General features: G+C 31.6%; 2 protein-coding genes across 3 annotated transcripts in view; both read right to left on the bottom strand.

The window, feature by feature from the left end:
• LOC124540259 overlaps positions 1–2,090 on the bottom strand; it is a 145,167-nt gene extending 143,077 nt beyond the window's left edge. For both annotated transcript variants that reach the window (XM_047117727.1, XM_047117726.1), the window contains exon 1: positions 1,781–2,090. The gene's annotated coding sequence lies outside the window, so the exon portion shown is untranslated. The remainder of the gene's footprint in view (positions 1–1,780) is intronic.
• Positions 2,091–3,724: 1,634 nt separating this feature from the next.
• Positions 3,725–20,415, bottom strand: part of LOC124540010 (E3 ubiquitin-protein ligase MYLIP) — a 28,671-nt gene continuing 11,980 nt past the window's right edge. The window contains exons 2-6 of the mRNA XM_047117407.1: positions 9,717–10,474; positions 7,293–7,509; positions 5,590–5,748; positions 4,886–5,016; positions 3,725–4,539 (exon numbers count right to left, since the gene is read on the bottom strand). Of these exons, the coding sequence (XP_046973363.1) occupies positions 4,440–4,539; positions 4,886–5,016; positions 5,590–5,748; positions 7,293–7,509; positions 9,717–10,474 (1,365 nt within the window). The 3' untranslated portion in view covers positions 3,725–4,439. The remainder of the gene's footprint in view (positions 4,540–4,885; positions 5,017–5,589; positions 5,749–7,292; positions 7,510–9,716; positions 10,475–20,415) is intronic.

The following is a 20,415-nucleotide window of genomic DNA, read 5'->3' as shown; positions in this document are numbered from 1 at the left end:
TGCTCTTATTTTTACATATTTATTATTAAATAAATACATAACGTAAGGATTGTATGTATTTAAAACCTGCACAGCTGCTATGAAAGTTATTAATACACTGCAATTTAACTGCATATGCACCCAAATGGACAACTACATTCAAAAATATATAATATTTTATAAATATATGTACTGATTACATAATGAGTACTTTTATAGTTTAAAATTAACTTTTAATTTGCCTTGAAAACTTAAAACAACTTTTAACTCAAAATGATTAATAAAAATACATTATTTTTACAAATCATTTTGAGTTAATTGATGAAATTTTGTATTGAAACAGATAATAAATATCTTTTTGTTCTAGATCACTAGTAATTAGATTGATATCTCTAATAACATAATCTGTAATTACTGGAATATTCTTCAATATCTAAAATATTTGCTTCTGGTACAAATACAACACAATTTATATATTTTCACGACAGTTTATACACATTAAATATCTCATACTATAGGTGATACAGTATTTTATTTTCCAGCTTGTATCATTTAGTCTGCATTAACTGGGATTTGTTAATGATTAATTTAGCAAACATCTTAAGCCTCTACACTATAATATAAAGGTGAAGTGCTTATTTGTTTAAAATTGTAATCTCAATATATACTAGTGAAATTTGTATCATTTTGTATCAGATAACATATGTATCTCCAATATTTTGTGAGTGCATTACTGTTTGACACTAGTGGAACGGCATAAGAGCAGCTAATAGTCAAAATTTCATATATACAGCACTTTCATTTCATTTAAAAAATATTAAATTGAGACAATAGGTACTGGCAATTACTTTTAATTCACAGATAAAAGTATAGATTGTGTAAATTACGAATCAATCTTAAAGTCATAAGTCATAAATGATTATGAATACAAGCTTAAATATTATTTATTTATTGTGTACATATAATAAATAATTCTTATTTTTGACTTATTCTGTATTCATACATCATTGAGCCAAATTAGTCGAAACTTTTTTTTGGTTGTTGGTAGTAGTGTTTAGTGTCCCGTGTAATATTATCTGCATTAACTTGATGAAGTGTGTGTCAATCTATTGTGTATAATAAAATACAGATAAACTAAGAATACAGAGCATACTGATCAGAACATGTGCCATGACCTCTTGTAATGCTTTAAAACAGTTTTATATTCATTTGTATTTCAGGAATAAATGAGAATTACTTTTACTTTTATATCATGTATATTTTTACACCATTTTAGTTTAGCCATACTATCTTTTTTTGTCTATTTCATATAAAAAGCGAGTTTTGAATGTATAGACTAACTAAAACATAAATTGTTTTTTTTTTTAACAGCGACGCAGAGAAAAGTATTTGTTAAATTTAAAAAAAAGGTATCGTTGAGTTTGATTATAAATGCGATGTGATAGGTTGTCGATATATGTTTTGAAACTGAGTAAATATACAGATAAATTAAACTTTATGATTAAGATAAAACTGAGCGACATAGACACCAGCACTGTTCGAGGTTTCGTTAGGTTTACAACAAAGGAACGCTGGTTTCCAAAGTATTACGAGGGTTACAATGTCATACCCGGGGCATATAATAAAAACTCGACTGTTAGCAACGTGTGAACCCAACAGCTGTGAGACACGCACGGCCGGCTAGCCGGCGCCAGTTAAGCCACGCCACGAATGATTACCTGATATAGTCAATTAGGTTACCAGCCTAATAAAAGTATAAGGCTCTGGTTATTCTAAAGAATCAATCAAAAAAATTACTTACATGACAGTAACACCGGTATCATCCAATAACAAGCATAACTACAGCCGAAAAACGACTCACACAGCTTAAATAATAATCACAATTCAACACTGAACATTTTATCTGCCTTCCAACGCAATATTGCACATACGATTTTATTATCATCGATAACTCATAACAAAGACCACGAAAACACATACACAATATAATGTAATATTCGTAGCGTTATTATCACAATATAAACGGGATTAAACCTAACAAGCGCATAACACTTTTCTACTCGTCCTTGCATTCACATAAATTGGCAGCCATCTTGCGTTCATGCGAATTTGTAGATGTTGCCATGTTAAGTCCAAAAAAGATTGCACCCTGAATATAAAAAAAATATTTTATTTTATTCTTAGTTACTGAATATTATAACTTAATAAATACATTTAATATTTTCGTGTAAACTTAAAACGTTGAAAATAGGTTTTTTATAGCTTCTTATAATTAAATAACTTGTAATTCATTTATTTTTATATGTATGCATGTAAAAGTTTCCCAGAATGTACTTATTTTTCTATAATGGCAGCACACAACTATCAAAGACAATTTTGTTTACAATTACAGATTATATATTCATATTATGGTATAAGCTATGGCATACACAGATTGCACAAACGTACCAAAGACACTATTGTTTATCTATAAAAAGTACAATAATTTTATTAACTATTTTTATGAAGTTAACATGCGTTGCTTTATTTTATACCTAAGTAGGATTTAATTATTTTCACATTATTTCCATAAATTATTGAACTTTTAAACGAAAAATCGGTATAATGGACTTCATAATACTGAATCAAAAGCAGGCAGGTTTTCTTCTTCTTTTTTTAAACTTTACTAATTATTATTATATGTTTTAAAAATGCATCTAATTCATTATCGTCTTTTATTATAAGTCTAAATAACAGTAATATTTACCCGCCTGTGATTTAAAATTATATTCTAATGTGATCTTATTTTTTATTGTAAAACACACTTTTATCTAAAAATAATTTTAATCTTCAGTTTAATAATCAGCAGACCAAATTGTTTTTGCGGCTACTTTCAAGTTACAGACTTAATATTAGGAGCGATGTCGACTGTCGGCCTTCGGCTATTCGGAATAGAGCATTTGCATCAAGCAAAAGCATCGTATTTACTAAGCAAATACATTTGAAAAGCATTTTAGTTGATATGCCTCATTGGTTGAATTGGAGTTATATTATGCACCGGTCTATACTTTTTAGCTTTGCGGACCGTATTGACTAAGACGATTATTTATCCCCAAGCAGGCTGTATACTTCGTTTAGTTATTTAATATGTTCAGTTGATAATGTTATTAGGGCCAACCATTTTGAAATATTTCTAGTTAGTATTAATTTAATACAACCCACACCACACGGTAATATAGAACTGTATATTTTACAAATACGGTTTATTTCATTGAGATACAAAGTACAATTCAACTTTTTTTTGGCATAGTTTTTCTTCAATAATATCCAATTTTATCATTTCCATGATTCTTCTTTATATATAATGTATCAAGTCTTATTTTTATATGACAAAAATATGCTCTATAATCATACAATATTTATAATTTGCCTCTTTAGCTGTACTATTTTAGGCTTCTTACTATTAGTTCGCTATAAATAAGCTATGTGGGTTCACCTGCATTCAGCGTTTTGATTGCTCTGAAATTTTGCATGAATCACAATTTTATATTACAGTATTTTTTTTTAAATGTGAAGCATATTGTACTAATACAGACTCCCTTGTGTGTGGGCCGCATAATGTAACAATTATACTACGATACTATATATTATTGTAATAAAAGTATATTGAATTATTTAACGAAACTCTGGTTTTACTAATTCTACTTTAATTTGTTAATTTATATATATGATTTAATATTAAATGGTTTTGAAATAAAATAACCAATTTGGCAGTATTCTAAATTTTAATTTTTTCATATTTTTATTGCATTTTACAGAAATAACTTACAGACCACAGGTCTTACGTTTACATTAACTTAGAAATTTAAAAGTGACATGAAAATTATCAATATGTAATATTTTTAAGAAAAATGCAATTTCAACTTAAATAAAAACATATTTGGTAAAATTTATTCTATCCTTTTATTTAAAAATGAAGACGCTTGTGGCATATATAGAATGTTAATGTTATCACAAGTATATGTCTAAGTTAGATACATATATATTGCCTTCTAAAACGAAGGAAGGTACACTTAGCATAATGTAAGTATTAAGACATTTTTGTTAATTTTTAATATAATAATTGATAAACTCCACTTATTCTTAAATGCTAAGAAGTAAGTACGGATTACTGAATACAATTTCGGAATGTGATCAAACTTCTCAGTCGGACGACATTCCATTAAAACGTTATAGTTAAAAATGCACATTTAACGCGTCAAAAGATCTGACTAGACAATCACACACACACTTATCATTTTATTGTCCAATAAGGCAGTTCACGATCCACAATCTTGAGCGCACATTCCGTAAATGTCAAGTTTATTGTCAACTTTCGCGCCAACTGGCCGACACGTCAAAGAAATTTTCGTTCGAAAATTTTGACGTTTAACAGCGATCTCGATCCATTTCGTCACAGCGAAGCGCCGGGTGAGCGAGGACTATTTTATTATCACGCCGGGACTCTTCTGATACTCAACCGGCAGGAAGATGTGCATGAGTTTCTCTATTTCGCCGCGGCACAGCGGACAGCGTTCGCAACTGTAATTATAACAAAAAAGATTATATAATACGGTACAAGGAATCATTGTCGCGGAAATTTGCACTTTTATATACTATTGTTGTTATGTACTTTTATATATAGATTATAATGGTTAGATTTATGTTAAAATCTTGTGCCTATTTAAAGAAATAATTTGAGAATTTATGGTACACAAAGCCTTAATGGCTTTTGCTAAGAATGTGTTTGACTTTGAATAGCTAATGCATAGTTTTTTAGGTTTTTTTTTTCATTCGACTATAGAAATAAAGTGAGAAGTAACAGATATATATTTGTCCGGTCAGGTTGAGGTGGTTTTTGGGGTATATAAAAGGAAAAGATACATACCGCGGTGCACACTCGTTGCAGCAGACGACGTGCCGACACGGCAGGAACAGCGTGTCGATGGCGGCGTCCATACACACGCGGCACGCGAACACGTCGCTGCCGCTGCGCGAGCGGGAGCGCTGGCGGGACTCCTGCGACAGGACAAACTCACTATTAGCTACATACAAACAGTTGAAACTACGATAAACTACTTTTTGATTCTAGACCAATTTTATAATAGCAGTACAAAAGTCAAAATAGTAAATGTATTGCATATGAAGCAAGGATTGAGTATTATTTTTTTAGTCTATGTAGAAGGTAGATATATATATCAATAAATATATATATGAGAGACAACATCACATACATTACTCTGATCCCAATGTAAGTAGCTGAAGCACTTGTGTTATGGAAATCAGAAGTAACGACGGTACCACGAACACCCAGACCCAAGACAACATAGAAAACTAATGGTAATCTACATCGACTCGGCCGGGAATCGAACCCGGGACCTCAGAGTGGCGTACCCATGAAAAACGGTGTACACACCACTCGACCATGGAGATCGTCAAGATGGGTGGGCAAAGATGATTCGGTTGGTGAGGGTGATGAAGATCGTCAAGATGGATGGGCAAAGATGCCCGTGACGGTAAGGTATGGTGAGGGTGATGAGTGGTGAGGGTGATGAGTGGTGAGGGTGAGGGTGAGTGGTGCGTGGGGCTCACCTCGGCTGCAGGCCCGGCGCGGCGGCGCGGCTCGTGCGGCGCGCGCGCGTGGCGGTCGCGGCGCGCGCGGTCGTGCACCTCGCGGCACGTGCGCCGGATGTCGAACACGTAGCGGCGGCCCAGCGTCGACGAGTCGTTGAATATCGACGCGATGGTGCCCTGGGGGGAGACACACTCGTCAAAACCACAACAACAACACCAACAATAACAGCCTGAAAATTTCCCACTGCTGGGCCAAGGCCTTTTCTCACTTTGAGAAAAAGGTTTGGAACATATTTCACCACGCTGTTCCAATGCGGGTTCACATGTGGCAGAATTTCTACGAAATAAGACACACTATATTTTCCTTCACCGCCGAAGACGAGATGAATTATAAATAGAAATTAAGCACATGAATATTCTGTGGTGCTTGCCTGGGTTTGAACCCGTAATCATCGATTGAGATGCACGCTTTCTAACCACTGGACCATCTCGGATCTTCTTCAAAACATCGACCCGGCGTCAGGGTACTTATATTCATAAAAATTACAGAATTAGTACCATAGTATGATTTGTAGGATTGCAATACCAAACTGTTAGAACGTTCCTAATATAGTGTGGACAACGACGATTGAATATCATGGGACACAATTTATTGTTTCAAACTTTACATAACACGTATGTGAATCGTACAGCACGATCATGATTTAGTCGAAAAACATTTTACAATTTGAATTCGTACATGATGTTTCAATGTAAAGTTATTAAATACATATCTAATTAGTTTTCAAGCGACGTGCCACTCAATTATATAATTAATTAGGTATTTTTATTCACACACGTTTGTAATTTAAAGCCGAGATTGACAATCAAGATAAAGTATAAACGTAAGTAATATTAGTTTGGACTCCGTCCGAACGGACGATCGCCACCAATAAAAACATAACTTAACCCGCCACACCCCCGCCATGAATAGATAATCACTTTGCCTATTAATTAGTTAAGGAAACAAAGTCCATATCGTTTTTGTATACATTATTTATGTAATATTTATTCAATACTGTATGTAGGTATTTCTGTATAACGTATATGAGCTTTTGTTTTCGTCTTTAAAAACAGAAATTGAGCGAATCTATTTAAATACTTTATTTGATTAAAAGACAAAGAGTTCGGATTAGGCTACTTATAAATAATTTATTTCGTGAAATAAAATTTAAACAATTGATTATATTCATTAAGGCTGGTTTATTATGTATCTGGTATAAAACGTTCAGTTAATTTTATTATATTATAGAAATGTATTACTATTTTTAAAAATATAAATGATTTGTCATTTTGCAGCTAAAGCAATTGTCAATATACTTTATTTATGAAAGAATTTATTTAATTTAAAAATTGTACCTTAATTTCTTGCCATATAAATAATATTATAACGAATACAAATTCAAACTTAATACGTCTTTGTCATTTGACAGTTGTAATTGCCGCCATATTGTATTTACATATTTATTAAAACATACCCCGGAAATTATTAACTTTGTTTGTCTTACATTATCATCTAGGAACTCAAGATTTTGTATTAAAGAAAATTACTTTGGGGTCTTGTAGGGTTTCAAAGCGTTTAAGTTATTTAATGTCAGCAGAAACTAAAAACATTGGCCGCCATTTTGATTCTTGACATTAGTGACTTTAGGTAATTTCAGTAATATTCCATCGATGCCTACCTTTAGATCTCTAATGAATTGCTCCGTGACATCAGTCCTCACTGTTTCGCAGCAGTAGAACGCGTGTTTCTCAGTGACAGCGCGGTAAAGCGCAGCCGCTTGTCCAGAAGTCGCCATTTTGAATTGCATCGTCGCTTCATGACCCTTTCCGGTCACGAACGCCAGTTGGAAGATCCGGCGGAGAGGCTGAGCCCGGTGTATTGCAGTGTAAGGGATACTGGAATGAAAAAAATGACACTATAGATTTTAATTGTTTCAATATACAGGTTGTAATTAAGTATCTACAAGTTTGAGTACTATGTATTGTTCTATATTTGAAATAATACTAATGTCGTTTTTTGTTTCAATTTTAGTAACACATGAAAATATGTATATATGAAATATTGACAAAAAAATTACAAACAAAAACATACAATGAAATTCATTCATATTTTCATTGTGGTTTTACATATACATAAATATTGTCATTTTTAAAGACTTATTTAGAAATGGCAACTTTGAATTTACTAATTTTTTTTTATTATATAGCAATACGTTGCCACCCGAAAAAGTAGGTAATCTAGTTTTTAAGCAAAACAGCGCAAAATAAATATTGATAAGAATGTATGTTAAGGATTATTTAATTAGAATTTAGCATTTATGTATTTACACCTGCTAAATTCAAGTAATTAAGGTTTTCAAGCATTATCAAAGTTTTTAAATATTTGCAAGTGATGTTTTTGAACGTATTTATTATAGATAAATTATGAAGAGGTTAACTTTATGAATAGAATTACTCGTTTGGAACGGTTCAAACAAACAATTAATTTAAGTAATTAGGTTTTTATAAGTGTATGAGAAATTTGTATGAAATTAAGGACATAGTATACGTGAGAACAACATACTACGCAGCCTAATTAATTCCTTTGAACTTTGTTAAGAATCTATAGTACAACAACAACAACAATAGCCTGTAAATTCCCACTGCTGGGCTAAAGGCCTCCTCTCCCTTTGAGGAGAAGGTTTGGAACATAATCCACCATGCCGTTCCAATGCGGGTTGGTGGAATACACATGTGGCAGAATTTTTATGAAATTTGTCACATGCAGGTTTCCTCACGATGTTTTCCTTCACCGCTGAGCACGAGATGAATTATAAAGACAAATTAAGCACATGAAACAGCGGTGCTTGCCTGGGTTTGAACCCGCATGATCGGTTAAGATGCACGCGTTCTAAACACTGGGCCATCTCTGCTGTAAGAATCTATAGTATTATATTTTTATTACTTATTTATCATCATGTCTTGATTCTGTTTACATCATTTTATGCCAAGTACTACGCAACTGGCATATATTATATGAATATATGTTTTATTGTCACCATTTACTGAAGTTTTGATCTGTTTGGATACTATTTACACTATACACTGCAATCTAACATACATTTATCAATGACAACAAGATTTCGATGGAGACAATTTTACTACTTTTTTAAGTAGTATAATTGTGTACAATGTAAAATGTGTGTAAAATGTACAATTTTTTTAAGAAATATTAAAACAATATTTCCAAAATGTTTTTCTTTCATGTTCACGTATTTAAAAACGAGTCTATTTTTATGTGCATTTGATAAAAGGAAGGAGATAACGTCGGATACGTATACATCTTTGGTATATCTTTTGGGAACAATCGCGATAATATTGTTTTTCAATTCGTTTTGTTTTTTTAAGATTTTATCTACAACATTTTTAGATTAAATTTAAAAAATACAGGATTATATGCATAATATTTAATTTTGAATTTGGAATACGATAAAACGATATCTGACACTTAATGGTCAGCACTTCCCATAGGCACTGGTCAAATCCATTCATCTTATGTTTTTTATTAAAAACCCTTTCCTGGTTTGGATAAAATTAACATTTAAAATAATATACAAGAAAATAATCCTAATATATGTTTACAGACGTAAATTACTAACAAGTACATATCGTATTTTTACAAAAAAATCGATTCGCGTGTTCAAGAATAGTAATAACCGATATAGTTTTCATTTAGATCTGTAAACATAAATTTTAAACGTTATTATTATTTCTGTGATATTCGTATCATGCGTTATTTTTCGTAGCTGGCAACAGTGTGACGTCATCAGCGAGCGATTTTAAAAACAATATCAATTATCGACTTACGTATCAAATCGATTATCCGTTTTAATTTGTCACAATTAATTCGATCTGATTAATTACAAAAAGTAATTTAATATCTATCGTTATCTTTAAAAAAAATAAGTTCGATGAACGGACATACGATATTTATGATTCGACGATGCCAAGATTTTTTTGGCCAATATTAAAAAAATAAAAAATTAATGTTTTGATTGTAACATTAAAATAGTACTATAGTGCCAATTTGTTTGTGTAAGGAAATGTTTGGAAATTGAACTCACCTCTGTTTCTCCACACCGATCTCATGTTCACCGTTGCAGGCCGGCCGGTACACGACGATGCCGTGAGGCCCGACGCCCACGCACGTACTCAGCCTACACCCACAACCTCCTCCATTCTGTCCCGTCGCCAAGCAACCGACCGTCGCGCCTCCATCTATCTCCTGCTCATCCCTCGCCCTCGGTTCCTCAGCCTGTTGTCTGTGGTACAAGAGATGGCTGTACAAGTTGTATGCGTTGTTGCTCTGTGTCGTCGGCTTGCAGAAGAACAGCTCCTCCCCGAAGGATTCCAACTTCGATATCTCTTTCAACAGCCTGTATTCAGCTTGGGACGCTCTCATACCAGATATCTCACAGTGGTATTCTATTATTTTCGCCATGTGATCGTCCGGTTTCTCACCCTGAGGACCGATTTTGTGGCACTCCGCGTACACATGTGTGGGCACATCGGGATCGCAGTCGCCGGTCTCTGCTTGAGCAATGTAAGCGATGATTCGTCTTGCGACTTCCTGGTCCGCTACAACCAACCTTCCCTCGATCAGATCCAATTTCGCATGTAGATAGAACTGGTGTCTCGTGGGTTCATTGATGAGGAGATGGGGAGGGACCCAGAATTTAACGCGTAGGTCGAGTCGTCTGCTCGGTATGCGGTGGGGGTCTAAATGATTGCGTAGATTTAGCCACCTTCCCGGACCGGACCCTGAGCATACTCGCAGGCCGAAGTAATCAGCTTCTGCGCCGATTTCGAGTTTTTCGCACACCTGAAACATACATAAAATAAATTATAATAACAGGATTGATTATATATAATTGACCTATTAAAATAATAATGTCTATAATCATTTGCCAACTGCCAAATATATAATTATTTAGCAGTTGTTTTTGCATGAAATAACAATGAATTAGTTTCGTAATGGCAGCAAAATTTTTGCCAACAATCATTCTAATTATGGCACGCGAACTATATAATGCCTTCAACGAAATATCAAAACATAACAGGGATTATACATACATGAAAACATTTTTTGCAGAAATATCGTGAGACTGATCTGACAATTAAATTAGATCCTACCATCCTATAATTACGTCGATAGCCAACATCAAAGAGTAGTTTGGCAAGTAGCATTTAGCCATTTATTTTGTGAAAGTGGACTAAGTGTACATATCAAAAATATTTGGTAACAGATTTCTCTAAAATTAATGCCATATATTTTTCAGCTCTATTGACTAATTCGCCGGAGAGAATTAGCTTATGTAATTGTAATTTACCATTGATTGGCACTATTATACATATAAAATAACCTTGTATACATAATTTACTGTTACACAAGTAGCAATTCTGTTGAAGATTTTGGAGTTAATTTTGAACCGCTTTTATGTAAACATATTGAACAAAAACATAAATATATGCTCTCTTTATAGACCCTTATTGTATTAAACCCCTTGTTGTATTATTTTATCAATAACAAAATGTCATAGTCCATAATAATCAATTCGTTTATATCATGGTTCGATTCGTTCCGTTCGTAATAACATTCATAAGGTAAAATTCCCAATGTTTACGTATTTTTCATGTATGTTACCTTGAAACACAAATATTTAGTTATAGCTTATTGTTGTAACCATATATTTCGATGGTTTTCACAGAAAATTCTTTGAAATTAAATGAGTGTAAAATAATTTCGATTTCTTCGAAAACGCCATTTTCAACGTAGACTTTACAGAAGATATAGCCTTACATGTTATTGCAATCCTTATTTTTTAGTGTATTACTAAAGCAAAATATGACTTGTGTGACATATAGTTTGGATTCTTTTTTTCTTAAGAAATATGATAATATGTAACAATTCTATTGAATTAAAATTGATTTTACATATTTTATTATTTGCTGTGGTAAATTATGTAAAAGGGTACTGTATCGATGACATAGAGGCGAAAGACATTTTAGACACCGTTTTTGACAGCGCAGTAAGAAATGGTTTATGCCAAAATGTCATTGACGAGCAAAGGTGAACTTATATTCAGCCAAATTGCATGACCTACAATAACAATTAAAAAAAAAAACTATTTATAAGACGTAGTAATGCTCAGATCCCATTGTTTACTATTGTAATCCGACACGTACTGACACAATGTCAATGGCTGTGGGAGGTATTCCGTTGTTGCGTAGTATAATAAGTGTTTATTATAACGTATCGTTTTACTCATAAAATTTGATATACAATACTTTGTGTTAGACTCGCGTCATTTGTTTACATCGAGATAAGAAAATAGTTTCAAAATAGTTTTATTTATATACAGTAATAGTTTACTTTGCAATATTTAAATATAAAAAGTTAACAAAGTCAGCTTTATATATTTTTATGTTGTGTAATATTTGTTAACAAATCCATAAAAAATATATGATAGTCCCGAACTATTAAGTTTATAAATAGGTATATTTTATAAATACCGTTGAGAATAATTGAGACATATTTAAATAATAATATTAACATGTTCGTAAGTAAATTGCAAGGTAAGAAAAAAATTTCATGTGACGTAAGAGATAATGAATTATTTATTAATTTTATTAATTGCTTTGTCTGATTAAATTCCAATTTGCCCGACGGCTAGTAAAGCTTAAGCTTTGGTTTGAAAGGGTGAGAATCGAACCTGCTACTTTCACATCGAAGGCCGGTATACGCGTTAGCCAATGAGGTTAAACGTTCATAATTACATACTATAAAGTTATTGTATAAACAACCTAACTAGATATATTCGTACATTTAAAAGTCTTAAGCAGAATTACTTAGAAAGTTTTGACAAAATATATCTTTTATAAGATACTAAAAGTAATCACCGTAAAGATAGTATTATGTTATTTTGAGTCTATTTGAATAAAGATTATTTTGATGATAGTTTGTCGTAATGATAAATTAATCCTATTGCCAAACGATTAAATACTTAGTGCTATTACATATCTTTTGTTTTTTGTTTCTATCGTTTGAACAAAATTTTGTCTTTGATCTAATTATTACAATAAGTCAACTTGCCGAATAATAAAGATTGCTATTATGAACTATTTTATAAGTAACTTTTTACTAATTTCATTTAAATATTTCTGCAAGTTTTGCGGTACTTGACTGTTTATTATTCGTTCTCAAAACTTTGGCAAGGTATAAGTCGGAGATCGAGACTTGAATTTTAAACCTTATTTTCAAAACCATAAGGTACAATTGAGCTGAATCGCAGTAAATAACTTGTAAATAATCTCTGGAGTAAAGAAGTGAAGAAACATTCTACTAGAAGGTAATGTACACTGCAAACAATCGCACAGAAATACTTTATAGACGCACTAAAACCCATCTCAAATGCACATAAACAAGGCTTTGTTGTATTATCAACTGTAATATTATTGACTTAGGGCTTAAATTTGATTGTTATGAAAATATCACGCTACCATCTCGTGTTATAAGAGCAAGGACACACTTGCGTTCTGAATTGGCGACTTGTGTAGCAAATAATTTTCTCAAATTTCAGGAACGATATATTCCAATTATACATTCAACGACTAATTACATATTATGATGTGATCATGTTCTGTATATTATATATGAGCGACTAACGTATTTTCCTCATAACGGCAAATAACAATGACGATGGTGTAAATAATTACTTTATCTTAGAATTAAATTGAGAATGGTTCCAAAGTTGCAAGGAGTTGGAAATTCCTACTTAACCTTCCTATTAAACAATCGTGTGTCAGCATAATTACAAATATGATTCAAATTTCAATGTAATAAGGTAGGTTGTATATAATGGTTCCGTAACAACTTCCGAGGTCTATATTTCGAGAACAAAGTTACGCGGAATTAACCTTTAATGTAACTGTAATTCTATATAACAAATTCTTATTTACACACTACCTGTTTTGTAAAATCTTTATTTGAAGTTTTACGAACAGATAGGTAGGATATTTATTGATACTCTGTATGTTAGGGAGAAACGTTGATAGTTCAAAAATCTATTAAAAAATATCCGTTAACAAGCATTGTTAACGGATATTTTTATGATATGTATATTTATTGATATGTCAAAAATACAGTTTTTTTTTTCTAAATAAAGATCCTATTTTTCAATATAGATTGAAGTTTCCGTGTCCATATTTCTTTTAGATATAAAACCTCCTTTCCAAGTGCTATTATTGCAAAATCTTTTTCCATCTATTGTACACGGATCCTAAGACGCATTTATAATACAAGGTGGAAACGTCAGTGCTATTAGGAGCACGCGGTGCCGTCGTGAATGAACTATATATAAATAAATCGCGTGTATGTTTGTGTAAGCAACGTTACAAAACGTTTCGCTAATATTTGCTTGATCTGTTTTATGCGTTTAATTACATCTTTATTTGATTGTGTGAAGAACAATGACGCTAAAATTATATATATAATAATTCAACGATATGTATTAGGTATATTGAGAATACCCGTCAAAAAACTCCATTATTATGCTTTTTAAATAATAATATACAGTTTAATTATTCAAATTGAATTTAGTATATTCTACATGAAAGTAAATGAATACTTATTAAGTTTTTTACAGTCTGTATTTTAATATATGAATGCAGAAAATAGTTGTTAATTCGTTTAACACTTATTTAATATAAAAAGACGGTAATTTATCGAATTACTAATCGTTTATTATACGAAGGTTGCAATTTTTATTAATAGTTTTTTAGTAATAAATAATCTGCTGTCAATTTGCGGGATAACGCACGTCTTCCCTTTGTTTCAAAACTCTAACTTTGTAAGTTGAGTTCAATCTCTATAAAGGAACACATGTTTTTGTTTCATCAAAAAGTTAGTCGTACCATTAACGAGAGATACCAGTCTTCAATAGATTATTGCGATGAGTTATGCCTATTAGTATTAGTATTTTATATCAATCTTAAGTTAAGAGGAAAGGCTACACATGACATCTGCAATATAGACGATATCAGTTTCCTGCCAGCATTCATCACTAAATATATTTATCAAGTGTAACTTTTATCACCACGTCTCAACTGATCTCAATGTGTTATACAAACAAACAGCCTGTGTATTTCTCCTAATTCACTGAGGTCAAAAACCGCGAGATAAAAAATTATTCGCATCCTGTTCTGTTGGATGTTTTTATTGGGAGCAAAGGGGCCCAACGCGACGGTACGTGATCACTAATCATTTAGATTGTTACTTTTATGACGATGCGTAAATCTTCTCTAACTCCTTTTATTTGGTATCGTAATATGTATTGACTTAGGTCCTTTTCTGAATATTCTTGTCTAGGTTTAAAAGTATTGCTTTCTCTTTCTGATTTGTGGGATTTAAAAAGATAAGATAACTCGTCTGGATTCCAAAAAAAAAATTGAAATGTTTTTGGCGCCATAAGAATGTTTCAACTTATTGCAGTAAGTGCTCCAAGGTTTAACAATAAGATTCAAATCTTAAACCATTGTTAATTTAATATTGTGTTTCCGACAATTATTTTAAACTGTTATTGTAATTTTACAAATAATTATACATAATAAGGTTTACATGAAAAGTACGTCACTGTTAAAGTTGAATAGAATACGTGAAATGTTGCCAGTTTTAATAATTGTAAAAAGAAAAGCTTATATACCTAGCGTATATATATTACATGGAGCTCTTGTGTTTGTGCACAGAAAAACAAACCTTGTGCAATATTATATCAATTGCAAAGCTGATTAGTTACGTTGAACGTTCACAAAAAAGTTTTGTTTTTGAATAACACTCACACAATTATCTTGGCGACCGCTTCAATGAACGATTTTTTAATTAAAATGTGAAAATATATACAATACATCCCTTTTTCTTTTATCCGTTCTCAAGCCTGAGGTAAATTCGAACGTTCGACACTAAGATATTGTAGAGCTGCTGTATCGAGCCATATGCAGTCTTAATAAAGGTAGCAGAGAGTGCAAAATAGAATGGCTAACATTTCTTATAACTCCCTTATATATAAGCCGTAGAGACTACTTACTCTCAGGTAGTCTATTTGCTTATTCACGTACCTATTTTATATAAAAAAAGATGAACACGAGAGGCTAACGTACTTAGTTACTTTAGAAGAAATTTCAAAGGGCGATCTCATAAAAATATTCAAAGAATAATATATTATATTCATATCAAATAATAATATATATTCGTTAGCGAATTCGAAACATGACTTAGAAAATATTTTCGTAACATTTTCACTTCTCCTACGTCATATCTTATCTTGTTTCTGTGAATATGAAAGATTTGAGCAACAATCATCGTTATCACATAATAAGAATGTGATAATTGTTGAACTTTGGACGATGTGTTTCTTTTAATAAACGTGAATTCACACCAATACTTTACATAAAAAATAAAATAACAAAGGTATACGTAGTGTTTTGTTATAGAAATATATAGCAGCTGACTGAACGTGCGGTTTTACCCGAAATTTACAACAATACCATCATCCACCTATTTATACATATACCTATACATAGCAAAGACCTCGCCCTTCTATAACCACCATCAGTGTTATAGGCGAGAAATTTATATTGATATATATAAATACGTTTTAATTAAGAAACACTAAAAATAATTAACGTTCCAAGTTTACTAGACTACTAGAATAGAGTATGTTAGCTCGTACGCATTACATATAATAGAATATATGTTAGTATACATGAGTATGATATTGTGAAGGCATTGCACGCACATCCTCAAAGCAGGTTCAACGACCTGTCTATGTGGCTAAGCCGCATTGTGTAAAACTTAGATTAATTTAAATAGACTTGTGTATCATCCCACTGTTATTTGTTATTGTACTTTAGTAATGGTATATTAAATTAATTATCAATTTAATATAATAATACGAGCTAAATATAGCGTTTCTATTCATATCATTTTGACATAACAAGTTCTTGAGTCGATGACGTTTTTACAAATGTGACTTGTTCGCTCCGATACTCGATAGCAATTGGTCTTCCCAAAACATCGACAATTTGATGAACATACTTTCTTTAAATGAATATGCAAAGTTTCAAATGATAAGGTCTAACTGTTCCTTATAAAAAAAAATCAAAATAAAAGACTGCATCTATACATACCTGTAATAATACTTTATGTAACTAAATGGTAGAGATTAATTATGTATGTCATTTCATTAGAATAACAGATTTCACAAACAAGACATCTAGAACTATTCCTAAATACTTGATAATTTCTATAAAGACTTAACAGATGTTAAGTGTTCTAAATTCCGCATACTATGTAATACTATATATTACATTTACATAATTACAAAAAAAATCTATCGATAATACGTTATGAGCAATGTATATTTAACAAACACATTAAATGCTAATCTTTCTAGTCTATCATTTGAGTCGTTAAATAAATTATGGACAAATAAATTTTATAGTCTTTATTTACAAAATATGTAATTACAGTAAATCTGTATAGTATTTATAAACATCGCTATAACATAATTAAATTATTAATAAATATTAATAAGACGAAAGTTTGTCTACAAAATATTAATGAATAACTAGTGCCTTTCGGCTTATGAAACAGAGTGTATCATATGTTATGCCGAAATTATAAAAGAATAAAATTAGCTCCGTATTGTAGGCGATATAATAAAAAAATATATCAACGTCCAAATATATTTGATGTTAAAAAATAATTAATGTCTTAACGCACGCCTCGAACACAGTGAGCAATCTTTTTTTATAAACATTAAATAGAAGTATTATTAAATTCTTATAGACGCGTAGACAAGAAAATTTTAAAAAATTCTATTGTTTTTCATGTGTTGATTATATTGAATGCGTTTGAAGAAATCTTGGAACAATAAATGAGTTTTAGATTGGATTATAATGTTATTGTCGAGTTTCTTGTAGGACATACTCGTAGACGAGAAGTCATCATAATCACCAACATTGTGGTGATTTCTTTTGGTTTTTTTTCTTTTGATACTATTAAATAATACATCGATTTCAGCAATACCTCAATACTATTTTATCTATTATTATATAACAATGATAAAATGGATTCATAGACAATAAGTATTTTTTATCTATATTTGTAAATTTATTCAACAAAGACCTGGATGGAATATTATGAGAAACAGAACGCTAACGACATAGATCTTTAGAAAGTATCCGTCAATATCGATACAAAATACGTCGTATACGACAAAAGAAACGAAAATAGTAACAAATACAAAAACGCAAGAGAAAACGTTAAATCAGATGAGGCACGACGTCCTTCCACTCCAGATGTTTTCTTTACGTCCCCCTCTAACGCATTTCGCTGTCTCCCTTGCACCTGATCACGCTCTCGACACGCGCTCGATGCGTGATCCAAAACACACGACTAGTCGACCGACTGATCGCAAGAAACCATATAACGAAACGTAGATTTCACTCGGTCGCTTTACAAGTTTGGAGATCGTAGGATTAAAATTAATATGGCTGCCAAATATATTTGAGTGAGTTTCTTGGCATCTGCAGCTGATGTAGTAAGATGTCGACATACAAGGCAAGGTTGGAACGATATTAAAACTTAATCCCTTCATATAGGAAAGATTTTATCTTTGTCGGTGTTAATACTGTTAATGTCGGTCGGCCTAAGTTAATTATAAAATAGCTAATATTATATTACTTTGTAGAAATTGAAGTATTAGTTACCGATTTAATGAGTTCCTTGAAAGTATATAGCAATTAACTTTTTGTTTTATTCAACGGTCAACGAAAGTCATGATATATTTTTATCTTCGACTCACGCTGTGAATAAGCAGTTAATAAAAATCTATTAATACACGTACAAGAAACTATTTCATCTATAATATAATACTACGTTTATTAATTTCTCACTAACCTTCTAATATACAAGGTTGAGAACCTTCTATCAATTTATAAAAAGCTTTAGCAGGAGATCGAAATAAAACATTAACCAAAACAATCATTAGTATAAACCTACTTGCAACGCTAATCATTTTGGTAAGCACTATTTCCATTAATGGAAATACAAAGAACAAACAAGTCAATTATTGTTTTGACACCAATTGAGTTTCGTTATCAAAACAATCACTAGTTCGTACAAAAGGAAGTAACCAAAAACGCACTATAGCTGTTTTACGGCAGTTTACAAATTTGGGTATTTTCTGTTCCAAATCGTATCACCGGCTTATACTTATTCTATCAATACGCAAATGTAAGTTCTTGCATTAGGCATTTGGTATCTTGCAAATTGGTGACAAATAACCGTATTATTCAAAGAAAAACTGGCAATTAAATCAACATTTCGTAATCATAAGTCAATGACACGGCAGCAAAAAATAGTGTAGACGAATTTCAATTTAACCATCAGACTTTGGAAGACGATACACCTATTCATGTTTGCGTACAACAAATATTGGTGCCAATACTGTCCGTTATATACAATCTCTAGACTAATAACAATTTGAAAGAGCTACATTTGCTATCCTTCTCTTATGTACGGGTTAAAGGGGATAGCAATAATTTTTAGTCCTGTTATATATAATATACCTAGTTATTATAACTTGCAATGTAAAGTAAAATTTATTTTGAAACTTTGTCAAATCGATTAAGTATATGCCTTTATCTCTAGTGTCGCCTTGCTTGTATATTTCCCGGTCTTCATTAGACCTTAATGCTTTTACTTTATGGGTTATTTTCGAACAACGGAAAGAGGACGCTTATCTGGTTCTTTGAGGTGAATGCACTTACAAAATAATATACGAGTCCTACTTTCTATATACGAAAATAAAACGCCCTTTGAAAATCTATGTTTAATGACACAATAGTATATTTAAATGTTTCGAGCTAAACAAAAGATTTATATTAACTAATCAAAAATATATAAGAATATGAAACAAATGCTTAGACGCATAAAAACGTAATAATAAACATATATATATTTACATTTAGCTTAAAAAAATATAATAAAATTCTTGGAAATAAAGATAGCTTACATTGAAACAAAAACAAAAGTCAAAATACCAATGTAATACGGAAGAATTTATAATCGCAACAGGTCAAGAAAATCATAATATGTTAAGGATCTTTTAATAAATTACACGTTACAATGGAAAATAAACAATGCTATGAACTAAGGATGTACAAAATATAATAATAACAAACGTATAATGGCAACATTGTATTGAATCAGAAGTAGATCGTCGCCCTAATTCCTGTTCATTTGATTCTAATAATAAAAATTAGGCCCAGACAAATCGCTACTACAGACGAGATGCGAAATGTTTTTATGCCAATATCGAAAACAATGGTGTAATTATGTAGTTCATTGCGGTGAATCTGAAGGTGTTGAGCATAGACGTGAATAGAAGTAAAGGAGGACCAAAGAAACGATGAATGATTGTGTGAAGATATGTTTAGAAGGAATGTTACTTGTGAGATGACGTCACAGAGAAGTATGGGAGGAGAAGACAAGCTGCGCTGACTCCGAATAAAATTGGGATAAGGGCAGGAGGATGAGGATGATGATATAGTTCTGCATTGGTCCACAGCAGTGACTAACAATAGCAACTGTTTTCCATATTTAATTTATTCATGAGATAATTTCTAAGAAATATTAAAGATAGACATCGTATCTAAGTTAGAGACGAACTTACAGTAGCTATTCTAGTCACTGATTTGAAA

Source organism: Vanessa cardui, chromosome 24 (assembly GCF_905220365.1).
Source record: "Vanessa cardui chromosome 24, ilVanCard2.1, whole genome shotgun sequence".
NCBI lineage: Eukaryota > Metazoa > Arthropoda > Insecta > Lepidoptera > Nymphalidae > Vanessa > Vanessa cardui.
Note: the sequence above shows the minus strand (reverse complement) of the source record. Positions and strands in the feature narration are given on the sequence as shown.